This window comes from Eleginops maclovinus, chromosome 4 (genome assembly GCF_036324505.1).
Source record: "Eleginops maclovinus isolate JMC-PN-2008 ecotype Puerto Natales chromosome 4, JC_Emac_rtc_rv5, whole genome shotgun sequence".
Lineage (NCBI taxonomy): Eukaryota > Metazoa > Chordata > Actinopteri > Perciformes > Eleginopidae > Eleginops > Eleginops maclovinus.
The window spans coordinates 3766910-3784641 of record NC_086352.1 but is presented as its reverse complement, the minus strand read 5'-3'; the positions used below and the strand labels follow the sequence as shown (position 1 = coordinate 3784641).

The 17732-nt window shown below is 42.1% G+C and overlaps 1 protein-coding gene across 3 annotated transcripts; it reads right to left on the bottom strand.

Annotated features, from left to right (window-relative positions):
• Window positions 1-1894: 1894 nt before the first annotated feature.
• LOC134863205 (ankyrin repeat and SOCS box protein 2-like) lies at window positions 1895-14066 on the bottom strand. Of its 3 annotated transcripts, none has more exons than XM_063881566.1 (10): window positions 13933-14066; window positions 13450-13710; window positions 12644-12754; window positions 11788-11957; window positions 11500-11655; window positions 10958-11203; window positions 9369-9540; window positions 8574-9144; window positions 7856-8009; window positions 1895-2450 (listed from the first exon to the last, which is right to left on the bottom strand). In XM_063881566.1, the coding sequence occupies exons 2-10, from the start codon at window positions 13701-13703 to the stop codon at window positions 2311-2313; spliced, it is 1974 nt and encodes a 657-aa protein (XP_063737636.1). In that variant the 5' UTR covers window positions 13704-13710; window positions 13933-14066; the 3' UTR covers window positions 1895-2310. The 3 variants fall into 3 exon arrangements, 2 of the variants coding, with proteins under 2 accessions (XP_063737636.1, XP_063737637.1); XM_063881567.1 differs by having other exon boundaries at window positions 1896-2450; window positions 8583-9144; XR_010165632.1 differs by having other exon boundaries at window positions 2432-2450; window positions 7856-8024; window positions 8583-9144.
• Between the last annotated feature and the right edge of the window lie 3666 nt (window positions 14067-17732).

The following is a 17732-nucleotide window of genomic DNA, read 5'->3' as shown; positions in this document are numbered from 1 at the left end:
AAAAATTAGCTGTCCCTCTATAGCCTCGTTGCACGGTAACCGTAAATTCTACTTCCGCTGTTACTGTATGCGCTTCTAAACTTCCGGTGTGATATCGGTGAACGTCAAACATGGCGAGTTTCTACACTAGATGCCTGCAGGATCTCCCAAACATTTCCATCTCAGATGTCCACCGACTTGTTCGGATGGGCAGTTCTACACCGAAGAGCAAACGTGATAAGGGATACAAAATGTACCTATCCAGTTATATCGACAATTATGAAGGTAAGTTGTAACTATGGCACAATATTATTGTAGCTACATAGCTAACATTAGCGCTTACATAGTGATATTACTGTGGTAATAGCTTTACTTACCTTTATAATTTAACGTGGTCTTTGCTCGACTTTTCAATGTTAGAAAGATATAAGATTATTGTTTTGTATAAAATAACATGTATGATGTTGAATTCCCACAGTTTCAAATAAAGATCCAGCAGGGAGAGTGAGCGTCAGGGCTGTTTGTTTCAGGTCGATGAGGAAAAACGATAAGCCTCACGACCTCAGAGTAGGGAGAAAAAGTGTCTTAACCTATGGTCTTAACTCATCTGTTCATGTCCAATTCTGGGGTATTTATGTGGCTAGATTTGGTAAGCTGTATGTAGACGAAAATAAGTGCAGTTAAAGACACAACCCCATGCGTAGCTTTCATGACTACCCCAGAAACGGGTTGCTGTTGCTCCTGTTCTTTGGAGCGTTTAGGCTAAGTGTAGACCTACGGTGGGTACATCAGTCAGTATGAGGTGAGAGCTGATTTTGTACCTGTAAACCTAGGCTATAATCACCTGTTCACACATCACATGTTTCGTCGGACTGAAATTATCCCTTCGGATTCTCCTCAGCCACTCAGCCCGTACCGCCGGGTCAACGGGAAATGAATGAAAGGAAAGTAGCTTATTGTACCTCGAAGAATTCGTACACTGAGGTACACAACAGTGCAGTGCCGATGTCCCCACCCTTTGAAAGGTCAGTCGTCTTTCTTTTATTGTGAACACAGTCATTGTACACTTCTAAATAGTAAAAGCCGGTTACCGGTATCCAGCTGTCAAACGCTATCATAACACGGAAGTGTTCGACCGGAAGTTTAGACGCGCATACAAGTAACAGCGGAAGTAGAATTTACGGTTACCGTGCAACGAGGCTATTACTTTAATAGACTGCCGCAGGAACGACTAAAACCTCAAACCCGGAAGTAAGTTAGCATTTTACAACTTCCGGTTCCTTCATCTCGGAGTGAGTGCGATTTCTCCGTAGGATTTTGGAAAATAGCTTGAAATAAGGTCCGTGGTTGACACAAATTTAAGAGACGGATCACGTTTTGTTCTACGGCATTAAACACTCCCGCTAAGTTCGTTTTCCCCTGTTCTGATTTAAATACTACTGTATATATGCAAGCGCACGAAAGTCCGTTGAAAGGATCTTAAATTGGCGTGACGTTGAAGTCCTTCGACCCTGCTGTACTCCTCTGTAGCTCGTTTATAGCATAACGTAGATTTATGATTCGAAAAGGGTAAAAGTGGGGTAGACATGTGGAGATTATCCGGCTGAATAAAACGTGCATTTATCAAACAGATTTTCCACAGATCTTATTTTTTAAGATATTCCAAAATCCAATGGAGAAATTGCATTGCTTTTTTGTCGAAGGAACCCATGCAGTTTACTTCCGGGTCGGCATTCAAAAATACGTCATCCCTGTGGCGCTCTATATGGGAAATAAACTAATAATTAAAGGGAAAAAACAAGTTCATAACAACTAAAGAAACAATAACATTTGAAAAATGATGATGAAGTTACCATTAAATACCTCAGTTCAGGTAACATGTACCTCTTGATGTTCAACTTTAGACTCTGAAGATATTTATTTCAAAATATTTGAAGAACGCTTTTACAGAAATGAATCATGTTTAGCCTTCATCACCTCCTATCTAGCGGAGGCTCGGACCCAGACTTACAATGTGTGCAATCATTATGTAGAAACAAACTGGGAGTAGCACAAATCCTGCAGCTACATTAGCTAGCTACATAAGCTGACCTGGGATCAGCACCTGGTTCTGCTGCTATAGACCCTCCTGTGTGATAGAGCTTATAGTGAGTTCTGGTTCAGGCTGACCTGGGATCAGCTCCTGGTTCTGCTAGTATAGACTGAGACTACTAACAGGCAAGACATTTTAATTGTTCATGTTCAGTCTTTTAAAAGTCTGCAACCTAAGACATCAATACTGAGTGATAGACTCCCATCAGTGACATGGAAAACAGTGAAGAATCACTTCTTTCAGCAAACGTCCACAGACCCCTCCTGGTGCTGCAGGAAGCGGATCAGACCTCCAGGGAGGGGCAACTTCTTCAACCGGCGACATCCTACCAGCCTCTGGACCTGCAGCCTGCAGAGCTGCAGCAGTGGCCGCGGCAATGCTGAGAGAACAACAAAAAAAACACTGTAATAACACTGGAGACAAAAGAGTAACAACACTGGAAACCATGATAAAACCAGTAACAACACTGGAGACAAAACAGTAACAACACTGGAAACCATGATAAAACCAGTAACAACACTGGAGACAAAACAGTAACAACACTGGAAACCATGATAAAACCAGTAACAACACTGGAGACAAAACAGTAACAACACTGGAAACCATGATAAAACCAGTAACAACACTGGAGACAAAAGAGTAACAACACTGGAAACCATGATAAAAACAGTAACAACACTGGAGACAAAACAGTAACAACACTGGAGACAAAACAGTAACAACACTGGAAACCATGATAAAACCAGTAACAACACTGGAGACAAAACAGTAACAACACTGGAAACCATGATAAAACCAGTAACAACACTGGAAACCATGAAAAAACCAGTAACAACACTGGAAACCATGATAAAACCAGTAACAACACTGGAAACCATGATAAAACCAGTAACAACACTGGAAACCATGATAAAACCAGTAATAACACTGGAGACAAAACAGTAACAACACTGGAGACCATGATAAAACCAGTAACAACACTGGAGACAAAACAGTAACAACACTGGAAACCATGATAAAACCAGTAACAACACTGGAAACCATGATAAAACCAGTAACAACACTGGAAACCATGATAAAACCAGTAACAACACTGGAAACCATGATAAAACCAGTAACAACACTGGAAACCATGATAAAACCAGTAACAACACTGGAGACAAAACAGTAACAACACTGGAAACCATGATAAAACCAGTAACAACACTGGAAACCATGAAAAAACCAGTAACAACACTGGAGACAAAACAGTAACAACACTGGAAACCATGAAAAAACCAGTAACAACACTGGAGACAAAACAGTAACAACACTGGAGACCATGATAAAACCAGTAACAACACTGGAGACAAAACAGTAACAACACTGGAAACCATGATAAAACCAGTAACAACACTGGAGACAAAACAGTAACAACACTGGAGACCATGATAAAACCAGTAACAACACTGGAAACCATGATAAAACCAGTAACAACACTGGAAACCATGATAAAACCAGTAACAACACTGGAGACAAAACAGTAACAACACTGGAAACCATGATAAAACCAGTAACAACACTGGAAACCATGATAAAACCAGTAACAACACTGGAGACCATGATAAAACCAGTAACAACACTGGAGACAAAACAGTAACAACACTGGAAACCATGATAAAACCAGTAACAACACTGGAGACAAAACAGTAACAACACTGGAAACCATGATAAAACCAGTAACAACACTGGAAACCATGATAAAACCAGTAACAACACTGGAAACCATGAAAAACCAGTAACAACACTGGAAACCATGATAAAACCAGTAACAACACTGGAAACCATGATAAAACCAGTAACAACACTGGAAACCATGATAAAACCAGTAACAACACTGGAAACCATGATAAAACCAGTAACAACACTGGAAACCATGATAAAACCAGTAATAACACTGGAGACAAAACAGTAACAACACTGGAGACCATGATAAAACCAGTAACAACACTGGAAACCATGATAAAACCAGTAACAACACTGGAAACCATGATAAAAACAGTAACAACACTGGAGAACCATGATAAAACCAGTAACAACACTGGAGACAAAACAGTAACAACACTGGAAACCATGATAAAACCAGTAACAACACTGGAGACAAAACAGTAACAACACTGGAGACCATGATAAAACCAGTAACAACACTGGAAACCATGATAAAACCAGTAACAACACTGGAAACCATGATAAAAACCAGTAACAACACTGGAGACAAAACAGTAACAACACTGGAAACCATGATAAAACCAGTAACAACACTGGAGACAAAACAGTAACAACACTGGAGACAAAACAGTAACAACACTGGAAACCATGATAAAAACCAGTAACAACACTGGAAACCATGATAAAACACATTAACAACACTGGAAACCATGATAAAACCAGTAACAACACTGGAAACCATGATAAAACCAGTAACAACACTGGAGACCATGATAACCAGTAACAACACTGGAAACCATGATAAAACCAGTAACACACTGATACAAAACAGTAACAACACTGGAAACCATGATAAAACCAGTAACAACACTGGAGACAAAACAGTAACAACACTGGAAACCATGATAAAACCAGTAACAACAGCTGGAGACAAAACAGTAACAACACTGGAAACCATGATAAAACCAGTAACAACACTGGAGACAAAACAGTAACAACACGGGAAACCATGATAAAACCAGTAACAACACTGGAGACAAAACAGTAACAACACTGGAAACCATGATAAAACCAGTAACAACACTGGAAACCATGATAAAACCAGTAACACACTGGAACAAAACAGTAACAACACTGGAAACCATAAAACCAGTAACAACACTGGAGACAAAACAGTAACAACACTGGAAACCATGATAAAACCAGTAACAACACTGGAAACCATGATAAAACCAGTAACAACACTGGAAACCATGATAAAACCAGTAACAACACTGGAGACAAAACAGTAACAACACTGGAAACCATGATAAAACCAGTAACAACACTGGAAACCATGATAAAACCAGTAACAACACTGGAAACCATGATAAAACCAGTTAATAACAGTGAATAAATTTCAGTAACAACATGGATTACCATGATAAATCCATTAACAACACTGAGACAAAACTAACAACTCTGACCATGATAAACTCATTAAAGCATTAGGCAAATACAGTAAATGGATAAGGTACAGTATTAATGTGAAATCTCAAACAACATGAATCCTGCAAAACCCTGTAAATCGGTATCATGCTATAAGGGTCAAAGCAGAAGCACCACTGGAAACCTAAAAAGCTGCGCTGCATAAGGTCAATGAGACATGTAAGCAGACTGGAGCAGTAAGCGACGCAGTAACATGTCTGGAGAAGTGAGCGGAACAGTAACAACAAAACCTATGTGATAACATGTTTAATAAATACACGCCTCCAAAAGAAGACTTGCCTGTTACCTTATTTGGACAAAGTGGGTTAGAACTCGAAGCCGAAGGTGAACATAAATGTCTGGATTTTTAAGCCGACAGTCCAAATCAACACTTTATCCCGTCTCTTCAACAAAACATGAGTAATTTGAGTCATAGTTTATCACAAAAACATTCTTAGCTACAACCACTGTCTTATCATGTAAAAAAGGTCGTTAACGAACATTTTCAATCATAGTTTCGTTGATGAAATCAACACTGGAAACAGGCATGTCTAACTCAGTAACCCAAACCCTTTAGACTCCATGATAAACCAGTACCAACACTGGAAACCGAGGTACACCAGTAACAACACTGGAAACCATGAAAAAACCAGTAACAACACTGGAAACCATGATAAAACCAGTAACAACACTGGAAACCATGATAAAACCAGTAACAACACTGGAGACAAAACAGTAACAACACTGGAAACCATGATAAAACAGTAACAACACTGGAAACCATGATAAAACCAGTAACAACACTGGAGACAAAACAGTAACAACACTGGAGACAAAACAGTAACAACACTGGAAACCATGATAAAACCAGTAACAACACTGGAAACCATGATAAAACCAGTAACAACACTGGAAACCATGATAAAACCAGTAACAACACTGGAAACCATGATAAAACCAGTAACAACACTGGAAACCATGATAAAACCAGTAACAACACTGGAAACCATGATAAAACCAGTAACAACACTGGAAACCATGATAAAACCAGTAACAACACTGGAGACAAAACAGTAACAACACTGGAAACCATGATAAAACCAGTAACAACACTGGAAACCATGATAAAACCAGTAACAACACTGGAAACCATGATAAAACCAGTAATAACACTGGAGACAAAACAGTAACAACACTGGAAACCATGATAAAACCAGTAACAACACTGGAAACCATGATAAAACCAGTAACAACACTGGAAACCATGATAAAACCAGTAACAACACTGGAGACAAAACAGTAACAACACTGGAAACCATGATAAAACCAGTAACAACACTGGAGACAAAACAGTAACAACACTGGAAACCATGATAAAAACAGTAACAACACTGGAAACCATGATAAAACCAGTAACAACACTGGAAACCATGATAAAACCAGTAACAACACTGGAAACCATGATAAAAACAGTAACAACACTGGAAACCATGATAAAACCAGTAACAACACTGGAAACCATGATAAAAACAGTAACAACACTGGAAACCATGATAAAAACAGTAACAACACTGGAAACCATGATAAAACCAGTAACAACACTGGAAACCATGATAAAACCAGTAACAACACTGGAAACCATGATAAAACCAGTAACAACACTGGAAACCATGATAAAACCAGTAACAACACTGGAAACCATGATAAAAACAGTAACAACACTGGAAACCATGATAAAACCAGTAACAACACTGGAAACCATGATAAAACCAGTAACAACACTGGAAACCATGATAAAACCAGTAACAACACTGGAAACCATGATAAAACCAGTAACAACACTGGAAACCATGATAAAACCAGTAACAACACTGGAAACCATGATAAAACCAGTTAGTTAAAGTTAATTAGTTTTAGTCACATGTTAGTCTTTTTTATCCTTCATAGTTTTAGTCTAGTTTTAGCCAAAATGTGTTTCTCTCTTTAAACTCTCTTTAAAGTCAGTTAGGCAAATACAGGTGAAATTGGAATCAAGGTGACAGTATTAAGTGTTGAAATCGTAAAGCAACATTTCCCTCTCGCAACTCTCTGTAATATCTGGTGTTCTGCTATAAGGGTCACAGAGGCAGAGCGCCCATCCCTTTAAGAGAGAGGGGCGTGGCGCTGCATGTGTGTGTGCATGGTAGAGCGAGCGAGAGTGAGCGAGCATGTATGTGTCTGGAGAAGTGAGCGGAACAGCAACAACAAAAGCCTATGTGTAACAGGTTTTAATAAATACAACGGCCTCCAAAAGAAGAGCTTGCCTGTCTACCTTATTTGGACAAAGTGGGTTATTGAACTCGAAGCCGGAAGGGGAAAATAAAATGTCTTGCATTTTTAATGTCCGACAGTCCACCATCAACACTTTAGTCCCGTCTCTTCAACGAAAACAAGATGTAGATTTGGTCATAGTTTTTATCATCAAAAATCTATTCTTAGCTCGTCACCGTCTCGTCTTAGTCATGTAAAAAAGGTCGTTGACGAACATTTTTCATCATAGTTTTCGTTGATGAAATCAACACTGGAAACAGGCAGGTCTACTCGATCAGTTGGTGTCTGTTTTTGACTCACCAGCTTTTTCCTTGATGACGCTCCATTCAGAGTAACTATCCAGATGTTCCATCAGTCTGGAACAGAGGGTCACATGACCAACATAGTCCAACAGGACGTCAATGATCGGCCCAGCCCACCGAGAGATACTAGGAGCCGAGATCATCTCACAGAACTGTCAATCACAGAGCTGTCAATCAATCACATAATTGTTAACCAATCACAGAGCTGTCCATCATACATGTCAATCAATCACACAACTGTCAATCCATCACATAACTGTCAATATCACAGAGCTGTCATCATAACTGTCAATCCATCACAGAGATGTCAATCAATCACACAACTGTCAATCCATCACATAACTATCAATCACAGAGCTGTCAATCCATCACATAACTGTCAATCCATCACAGAGATGTCAATCAATCACACAACTGTCAATCAATTACATAACTATCAATCACAAAGCTGTCAATCAATTTCAGAGCTGTCAATCAATCAGCCATTTCAATCATTTGCATAACTGTCAATCAATCACGGAGCTGCCAATCATCACAACATTTTTGTACGTCTGTGAGAAAATACATTTAGATGGAAATCGTTCAAACCATTACAGACATTTCTTCAGTATCAATCACTCAAAGTTTATAGAAAAAACCCAATCGCACATTTCATATTTGTCTCTTTAGGGTAAGTAGTTATAAATTAGAGCTGGTTTTCAAGATTTTGGACAGACTTTGGTCACCTGAACGCCTCCCTGCAGTTCGGAGAACCTGTTGGAGTCCCTCTCTGATCGCGTGGTTTTTATTGGTGGATGTGGTCGGTTTCCGTAGACACAGTTGAAGCAGGAAAGGGCATGGCCTCCGTGGTCAAGCAGGTACTTAAACATGGGCAGGTTCTTCATGGAGAACATGTAAACAGCAGGGAAAGTGGTGAGGTGTGTGGGGATAGAGGCGTTGACATCTGCCCCGTGCTCCACCAGCAGCGTGACAGTCTGGAGGCTGTTATGCCTTGCCGCTACCATGAGTGGCTTGAGCATGTCCAGGTTCGGGTCTGCGCCAGCCGCCAGCAGCATGCCTGCTGCATGGATGTTGTTGTTAATGACAGAGAAGTAGAGCGGTGTGCTGCGGCGGTCCTGGTAAAGCCGCAGTCGTTCTTCAGACAGCTGAGCGTTGACATCAAAACCCGCCTTGATCAGAGCCTCCAAGACGTTGTCACGGTTAAGCTCAGCAGCCAGGTGCAGCGGGCTGATGCCGGCCCGGCGGACTCTGGTCTTACTGGTGACCGAGATCAACATGGAGATGATGCTGGGAACAGGAAACACCACAGGAATTAGACCAGACCGACTCTCTCAAAATCGATCAAATTGGTAACATCACTAACGTCACCATGTCAGTGTGCACCGTGTGCTGATAATACCCCACCACCAACAGTGTGTGTTTGTGCCTGCCTGCTTGCTTGTGTGCGTGCATGCGTGTGTGCGTGCGTCCGTGCGTTATTAGATAAGGCAGACAAAAGACAATGTACTCACCTGTAGCTTCCTCTCTGAGCGGCCACATGAAGCGGTAAAAACCCACTTTTTCCTGGTTTGTTTGCATCAGCATTCTGAGAAAGGAGGAATTCCACGATGTGGTCATGTCCATTTTTAGCTGCTTCATACAGAGCGGTGGCTCCATCAGCAGCCTGGCTGTTAATGTCTGCACCTGCAGAGACCAAGAGGGGATCAGAGTTCAGGGATCAGAGTTCATGGATCAGAGTTCATGGATCAATCAATCAGTCAAAGTGTATGCATATAGCACAATATCACAGAGTTCAGATTTGTCTCAGTGGACTGAACAGTTTGTACAGAAAATGAATAATGACACCCTCTGTCCTTGGACCCTCGGTTCGGAAAAGAAAGCACCCCCAAAGAAACCCCACAGTTAAGGGGGGAAAATGAAGAAACCTTGGGGAGAGCAGCAGAGGAGGATCTCTCCCCCAGGACAGACAGACGTGCAGTAGATCTCGTGTTTAAATTAAAGAGATAATACATGTACAACATAGGTAGTCCAGATGCTGTAAAATGCATGTGTCTATAAATAAGAAGACGATGAATCCAGATGGATGTCAACAATCCTGTGGGAGCCATCAAAGAAGTAGAGAGGTGGGCCTCAGGCCAGACCACAGCGACAGGCACAGCCACGACTCAGCATCCACGACTCAGGACCACAGGCACAGCCACGACTTGTGATCCAGGACTCAGGATCAACTACTCAGGGTCCAGACTGAGGACAGCGACTCAGGAACACAGCTCCAGCCACAGCCACGACTTAGTATCCCGGCGTAGACAGACACCAATACATTTTTTTGGGGAAGCTGGCTTATTTGTAACATGGGAGTACACAGTTACAGAGAGAGTGAAGAAAGAAGTAATGAGTCCCCCGACAGTCTAAGCCTACAGCCGCAAAACTAGGGACTAAATGTAATCAGCCCTGACTATAAGCTTTATCAAAAAGGAAGGTTGCACTACTAAAAACGGTTAGGCCGAAAATAAAAAACTTGTAAGCTGATTCGACAGAAAAGGAATTTGATAGCAAAAGGCTATCAAGAGTTCAGAGATCAGGGTTAAGGGGTCAGGGATCATTTTTCAGGGATCAGGGTTAAGGGGTCAGGGATCATTTTTCAGGGATCAGGATTAAGGAGTCAGGGATCATTTTTCAGGGATCAGGATTAAGGGGTCAGGGATCATTTTTCAGGGATCAGGATTAAGGGGTCAGGGATCATTTTTCAGGGATCAGGATTAAGGAGTCAGGGATCATTTTTCAGGGATCAGGATTAAGGGGTCAGGGATCATTTTTCAGGGATTAAGGGTTCAGGGATCATGTTTCAGGGATCAGGATTAAGGGGTCAGGGACCATGATTCAGGGATCAGCATCAGAGCCGGGGACACCAGCAGAATTAATAAACTAATCAGGAAAGCTGGCTCTGTCATTGGCATCAAACTGGACCCTTTTGAGGCTGTGGTGGAGAGGAGTACTCTGAACAGACTGGTGTCCATCAGGTGTGTTGCTCTTCATTCTGCACATTTCTGCAGCTACTGTAAGCTTTGACAGAGATCAATAAGGTACCCCATCTTCTTACCGTGTTTGAGGAGGAGGCACAGGCTAGCGAGCTGCCCGCTCTGAGCTGCGGTAAACAGCGGCGTGATGCCGTACATATTGAGCAGAGTGTGTTTGGCTCCAGCCTTCAGCAGCATCTCACAGATCTCTGCGTTGTTCCGACTGGCAGCTTCATGTAGGGCAGTGAAACTCCAAATGCAGGGAGTGTTGACCACCGCACCATGATTCAACAAGGCCGCCACTATCGCAGCACTGCTCCTCTCACAGGCTGCAGAGACACAAGAGTTTATGAAGGAAATATCACCAATTTAAGTCGACTACATAATAACAATAATAATAATATTTTGAATTTATATAGCACCTTTCCAGGTACCCAAGGCCACTTTCCATTTTGTGAGGATAGACAGAAGACAAACAAACAAACGAAAAACTAGAGCAAATAAAAGAATAGAAAAATAGAGTACATGCACTTCCGACTCCTGTCCGACATCTTTAGGGGATAATCTGAGTTCAGATGTCCGGTTTGGTAATCTTAAAGCCCCAATAAAAAACTGTCAGATTTACCTTTGTAGAGTGGAGTCTCTTTGTCATAGTTCGGTGTGTTGGTATCACATCCCTTTTCCAGGAGCACCTGAACGCATGGCAGCTGATCTTTGCTGACAGCGACCATCAACGCTGTCTCCCCGCACTCGGTCCGCTTGTTGATCATCCCCGGCTGAGCTGAGCATAAAAACAAGAGGAACTGTGTATGTGTGTGTGTGTGTGTGTGTGTGTGTGTGTGTGTGTGTGTGTGTGTGTGTGTGTGTGTGTGTGTGTGTGTGTGTGTGTGTGTGTGTGTGTGTGTGTGTGTACCTGACAGCAGGACCCTCAGACAGTTGTCCTGCCCGTACCACGCCGCCTGGTGAATGGCGAGCCAGCCCGGTTTACTTGGAAGCATCAGGTTTGTTTCCTGGACCTTCGTCAACGCTTTCACTCTGCTAACATCCCCGACACGGACCGCTTTGAATAGAGGCTCCTCCTCCCTGCAAGGAAAATACGCTTCAGCCACCTTTCTCTCGTGTCTCGCCTGACAGGTGAGACACGAGAGAAAGGTGATACAGGTAGTATAGGAGAGACAGGTGATACAGGTAGTATAAGAGAGACAGGTGATACAGGTAGTATAGGAGAGAAAGGTGATACAGGTAGTATAAGAGAGACAGGTGATACAGGTAGTATAGGAGAGACAGGTGATACAGGTAGTATAGGAGAGACAGGTGATACAGGTAGTATAGAGAGACAGGTGATACAGGTAGTATAGGAGAGAAAGGTGATACAGGTAGTATAGGAGAGACAGGTGATACAGGTAGTATAGGAGAGACAGGTGAGACAGGTGATACAGGTAGTATAGGAGAGACAGGTGATACAGGTAGTATAGGAGAGACAGGTGATATAGGAGAGACAGGTGATACAGGTAGTATAGAGAGACAGGTGATACAGGTAGTATAAGAGAGACAGGTGATACAGGTAGTATAGGAGAGACAGGTGATACAGGTAGTATAGGAGAGACAGGTGATACAGGTAGTATAGGAGAGACAGGTGATACAGGTAGTATAGGAGAGACAGGTGATACAGGTAGTATAGGAGAGACAGGTGATACTGGTAGTACAGGTGAGACAGGTAGTAGAGGTGAGACAGGTTGTATAGGTAATACAAGTAGTGCAGGACTCACTCCACAGGTTCAGGAGCGATGTGGACCAGTCTGCCATCAGGTCGGCGATACGCCACCATGCTCTTCCCAGCTCCCGTCATGAAGCGACTGACGGTCCCATCAAATGTCTTCCTGTCACAAAGACACCGGGACAACAGCCAATTAATCCCAGACTCTGACCCAACATCCAATCAGAGCTTAGACACTGATTCAACAGTCAATCAGAGCTCAGAGTATGACACAACAGCCAATCAGAGCACTGTCCACAGCTTATTGACATGTATAAAATGCAAGTTTGAAATATGAATGATATGACCATATATTAGTCTGTTACTATAGAGTGGTGCAGGAAGTCCTAAAGCCTTGACATGAGTCAGCATTTAAGCAATTCTGGTTTGCTTGTCTAAAAGTCAATGTTTTTCTGAATGTTTTTTTGGTTGGTCTGTGGTTCACACAGCTGAAGAGATTTGTATATTAGGGAACGTCTGAAGGTTCTGGGGGTCTTAAAACGCATTCGCTAAAAGGTCATTAATGAGACTACTAAACTTCATCAGGCCGACATGGACAAATCCCATTAGCTTTTTCTGGAGAAGACCCGGGAGATGCTGCCTTCAGGGTCCTATCCAGAAAAATGACTTCCCTGCACAATGCTATTTTCACTGCTGAAAGAAAGAAGAAGGACATCCATCTATTAGCTGATACCAGCATTCTGAGCATCAGTCCAAAAACCTCCAACAACAGGAAGTTATTTTAACCAGCCACAGACCCATCCCTCCAAACAGGAAGTCCTCACAAAGAGCAAAAAATTAAACCATGAGGTCACTTACGGGTCAGGAGCCTCTTCACTTGGAGGATTGTGGGAGCTGTAGCTTACAGGTGGATTGTGGGAGCTGTGGTTTACAGGTGGATTGTGGGAGCTGTGGTTTACAGGTGGATTGTGGGAGCTGTGGTTTACAGGTGGATTGTGGGAGCTGTGGTTTACAGGTGGGCTTTCCGTCAGACTGCGCTCGATGGCGAGTTGCAGCAGCTCTTCATCACTCAGATTACTGTAGAGAGAATAATCTTCAAAGTAGGCCGCCATGCTGGAGCTGTGAGAAGGTGAAACATCAGACAATAGACAGCAGCACTGACCAAATACATGTCTGTTGGTGTGAAGCAGCACTGACCAAATACATGTCTGTTGGTGTGAAGCAGCACTGACCAAATACATGTCTGTTGGTGTGAAGCAGCACTGACCAAATACATGTCTGTTGGTGTGAAGCAGCACTGAGTGTATACATGTCTGTTGGTGTGAAGCAGCACTGACTCACCTGTCTGTAGCTTCTCTTTGTTAATCCAGCGTTTCCTTCAGCCGACAGACATCATGTGTGATTCTGTCTGTGCTGCAGTCTGCCCTGACATAAGGGGTGGGGGGGGGGGGGCTTCTGTTTATTTTAGGAGCCGCCGTGTCAGCAGGTCGACCTCTAGAGTTACAGACCTCTACAGTCCCAGACCTCTACAGTCCCAGACCTCTACAGTTACAGACCTGTCAGTGCTGCAGCTTCAATTCAATGATCACTGTTTCATACAGGAAGTACAGCAGGAGGATCTCTGGTATCAACATCGGTCATCAATCCGTGAAGGGCAGCTCTCCTGAGTTAGTCCCAGATATATCCTGAGTTAGTCCCAGATATAGTCCCAGATATATCCTGAGTTAGTCCCAGATATATCCTGAGTTAGTACCAGATATATCCTGAGTTAGTCCCAGATATATCCTGAGTTAGTCCCAGATATAGTCCTGAGTTAGTCCAGATATAGTCCCAGATATATCCTGAGTTAGTCCCAGACATATCCTGAGTTAGTCCCAGATATATCCTGAGTTAGTACCAGATATCCTGAGTTAGTCCCAGATATATCCTGAGTTAGTACTAGATATATCCTGAGTTAGTACTAGATATATCCTGAGTCGGTACCAGATATATCCTGAGTTAGTACCAGATATATCCTGAGTTAGTACCAGATATCCTGAGTTAGTACCAGATAGTTAGTACCAGATATATCCTGAGTTAGTACCAGATATATCCTGAGTTAGTCCCAGATATATCCTGAGTTAGTAGCAGATATATCCTGAGTTAGTACCAGATATATCCTGAGTAAGTACCAGATATATCCTGAGTTAGTACCAGATATATCCTGAGTTAGTAGCAGATATATCCTGAGTTAGTACCAGATATATCCTGAGTTAGTACCAGATATATCCTGAGTTAGTACCAGATATCCTGAGTTAGTACCAGATATCCTGAGTTAGTACCAGATATATCCTGAGTTAGTACTAGATATATCCTGAGTTAGTAGCAGATATCCAGAGTTAGTACCAGATATATCCTGAGTTAGTACCAGATATATCCTGAGTTAGTACGAGATATATCCTGAGTTAGTAGCAGATATATCCTGATTTAGTAGCAGATATATCCTGAGTTAGTACCAGATATCTTGAGTTAGTACCAGATATATCCTGAGTTAGTACTAGATATATCCTGAGTTAGTACCAGATATCCAGAGTTAGTACCAGATATATCCTGAGTTAGTACCAGATATATCCTGAGTTAGTACCAGATATATCCTGAGTTAGTACGAGATATATCCTGAGTTAGTCCCAGATATATCCTGAGTTAGTACCAGATATCCTGAGTTAGTACTAGATATATCCTGAGTTAGTACCAGATATATCCTGAGTTAGAACTAGATATATCCTGAGTTAGTACTAGATATATCCTGAGTTAGTCCCAGATATATCCTGAGTTAGTACCAGATATATCCTGAGTTAGTCCCAGATATATCCTGAGTTAGTACCAGATTTATCCTGAGTTAGTAGCAGATATATCCTGAGTTAGTCCCAGATATCCTGAGTTAGTACCAGATAGTTAGTACCAGATATATCCTGAGTTAGTACCAGATATATCCTGAGTTAGTCCCAGATATATCCTGAGTTAGTAGCAGATATATCCTGAGTTAGTAGCAGATATATCCTGAGTTAGTAGCAGATATATCCTGAGTAAGTACCAGATATATCCTGAGTTAGTACCAGATATATCCTGAGTCAGTAGCAGATATATCCTGAGTTAGTACCAGATATATCCTGAGTTAGTAGCAGATATATCCTGAGTTAGTACCAGATACAGTGGGGCAAAAAAGTATTTAGTCAGCCACCAATTGTGCAAGTTCTCCCATTTAAAAAGATGAGAGAGGCCTGTCATTTTCATCATAGGTATACCTCAACTATGAGAGACAGAATGAGAAAAAAAAATCCAGGAAATCACATTGTCTGATTTTAATGAATTCATTTCAAATGATTGTGGAAAATAAGTATTTGGTCAATAACAAAAGTTCATCTCAATACTTTGTTATATACCCTTTGTTGGCAATGACAGAGGTAAAACGTTTTCTGTAAGTCTTCACAAGGTTTCCACACTGTTGCTGGTATTTTGGCCCATTCCTCCATGCAGATCTCCTCTAAAGCAGTGATGTTTTGGGGCTGTCGCTGGGCAACATGGACTTTCAACTCCCTCCAAAGATTTTCTATGGGGTTGAGATCTGGAGACTGGCTAGGCCACTCCAGGACCTTGAAATGCTTCTTACGAAGCCACTCCTTCGTTGCCCTGGCGGTGTGTTTGGGATCATTGTCATGCTGAAAGACCCAGCCACGCTTCATCTTCAGTGCCCTTGCTGATGGAAGGAGGTTTTCACTCAAAATCTCACGATACATGGCCCCATTCATTCTTTCCTTTACACGGATCAGTCGTCCTGGTCCCTTTGCAGAAAAACAGCCCCAAAGCATGATGTTTCCACCCCCATGCTTCACAGTAGGTATGGTGTTCTTTGGAGGCAACTCTGCATTCTTTCTCCTCCAAACACGACCAGTTGAGTTTTTACCAAAAAGTTCTATTTTGGTTTCATCTGACCATATGACATTCTCCCAATCCTCTTCTGGATCATCCAAATGCCCTCTAGCAAACTTCAGACGGGCCTGGACATGTACTGGCTTAAGCAGGGGGACACGTCTGGAACTGCAGGATTTAAGTCCCTGGCGGCGTAGTGTGTTACTGATGGTAGCCTCTGTTACTTTGGTCCCAGCTCTCTGCAGGTCATTCACTAGGTGCCCCCGTGTGGTTCTGGGATTTTTGCTCACCGTTCTTGTGATCATTTTGACCCCACGGGGTGAGATCTTGCGTGGAGCCCCAGATGGAGGGAGATTAGCAGTGGTCTTGTATGTCTTCCATTTTCTAATAATTGCTCCCACAGTTGATTTCTTCACACCAAGCTGCTTACCTATTGCAGATTCAGTTTTCCCAGCCTGGTGCAGGTCTACAATGTTGTCTCTGGTCTCCTTTGACAGCTCTTTGGTCTTGGCCATAGTGGAGTTTGGAGTATGACTGTTTGAGGTTGTGGACAGGTGTCTTTTATACTGATAACGAGTTCAAAAAGGTGCCATTAATACAGGTAACGAGTGGAGGACAGAGGAGCCTCTTAAAGAAGAAGTTACAGGCCTGTGAGAGCCAGAAATCTTGCTTGTTTGTAGGTGACCAAATACTTATTTTACCGAGGAATTTACCAATTAATTCATTAAAAATCCTACAATGTGATTTCCTGGATTTTTTTTTCTCATTTTGTCTCTCATAGTTGAGGTATACCTATGACAAAAACTACAGGCCTCTCTCATCTTTTTAAATGGGAGAACTTGCACAATTGGTGGCTGACTAAATACTTGTTTGCCCCACTGTATATCCTGAGTTAGTACCAGATATATCCTGAGTTAGTACTAGATATATCCTGAGTTAGTCCCAGATATATCCTGAGTTAGTACCAGATATCCTGAGTTAGTACCAGATATCCTGAGTTAGTACCAGATATATCCTGAGTTAGTACTAGATATATCCTGAGTTAGTAGCAGATATCCAGAGTTATTACCAGATATCCTGAGTTAGTACCAGATATATCCTGAGTTAGTACCAGATATATCCTGAGTTAGTACGAGATATATCCTGAGTTAGTAGCAGATATATCCTGAGTTAGTAGCAGATATATCCTGAGTTAGTACCAGATATCTTGAGTTAGTACCAGATATATCCTG

Bases quoted from the DNA above. Each gene is read 5' to 3' on its own strand.
- LOC134863205 (XM_063881566.1), bottom strand. From the start codon at position 13,703: ATGGCGGCCTACTTTGAAGATTATTCTCTCTACAGTAATCTGAGTGAT. The intron at 12,755-13,449 runs GTAAGTGACCTC...TCTTTGTGACAG, and splicing joins AGTGAAGAGGCTCCTGACCC to GAAGACATTTGATGGGACCG. The intron at 11,958-12,643 runs GTGAGTCCTGCA...TTTTCCTTGCAG, and splicing joins ATCGCTCCTGAACCTGTGGA to GGAGGAGGAGCCTCTATTCA.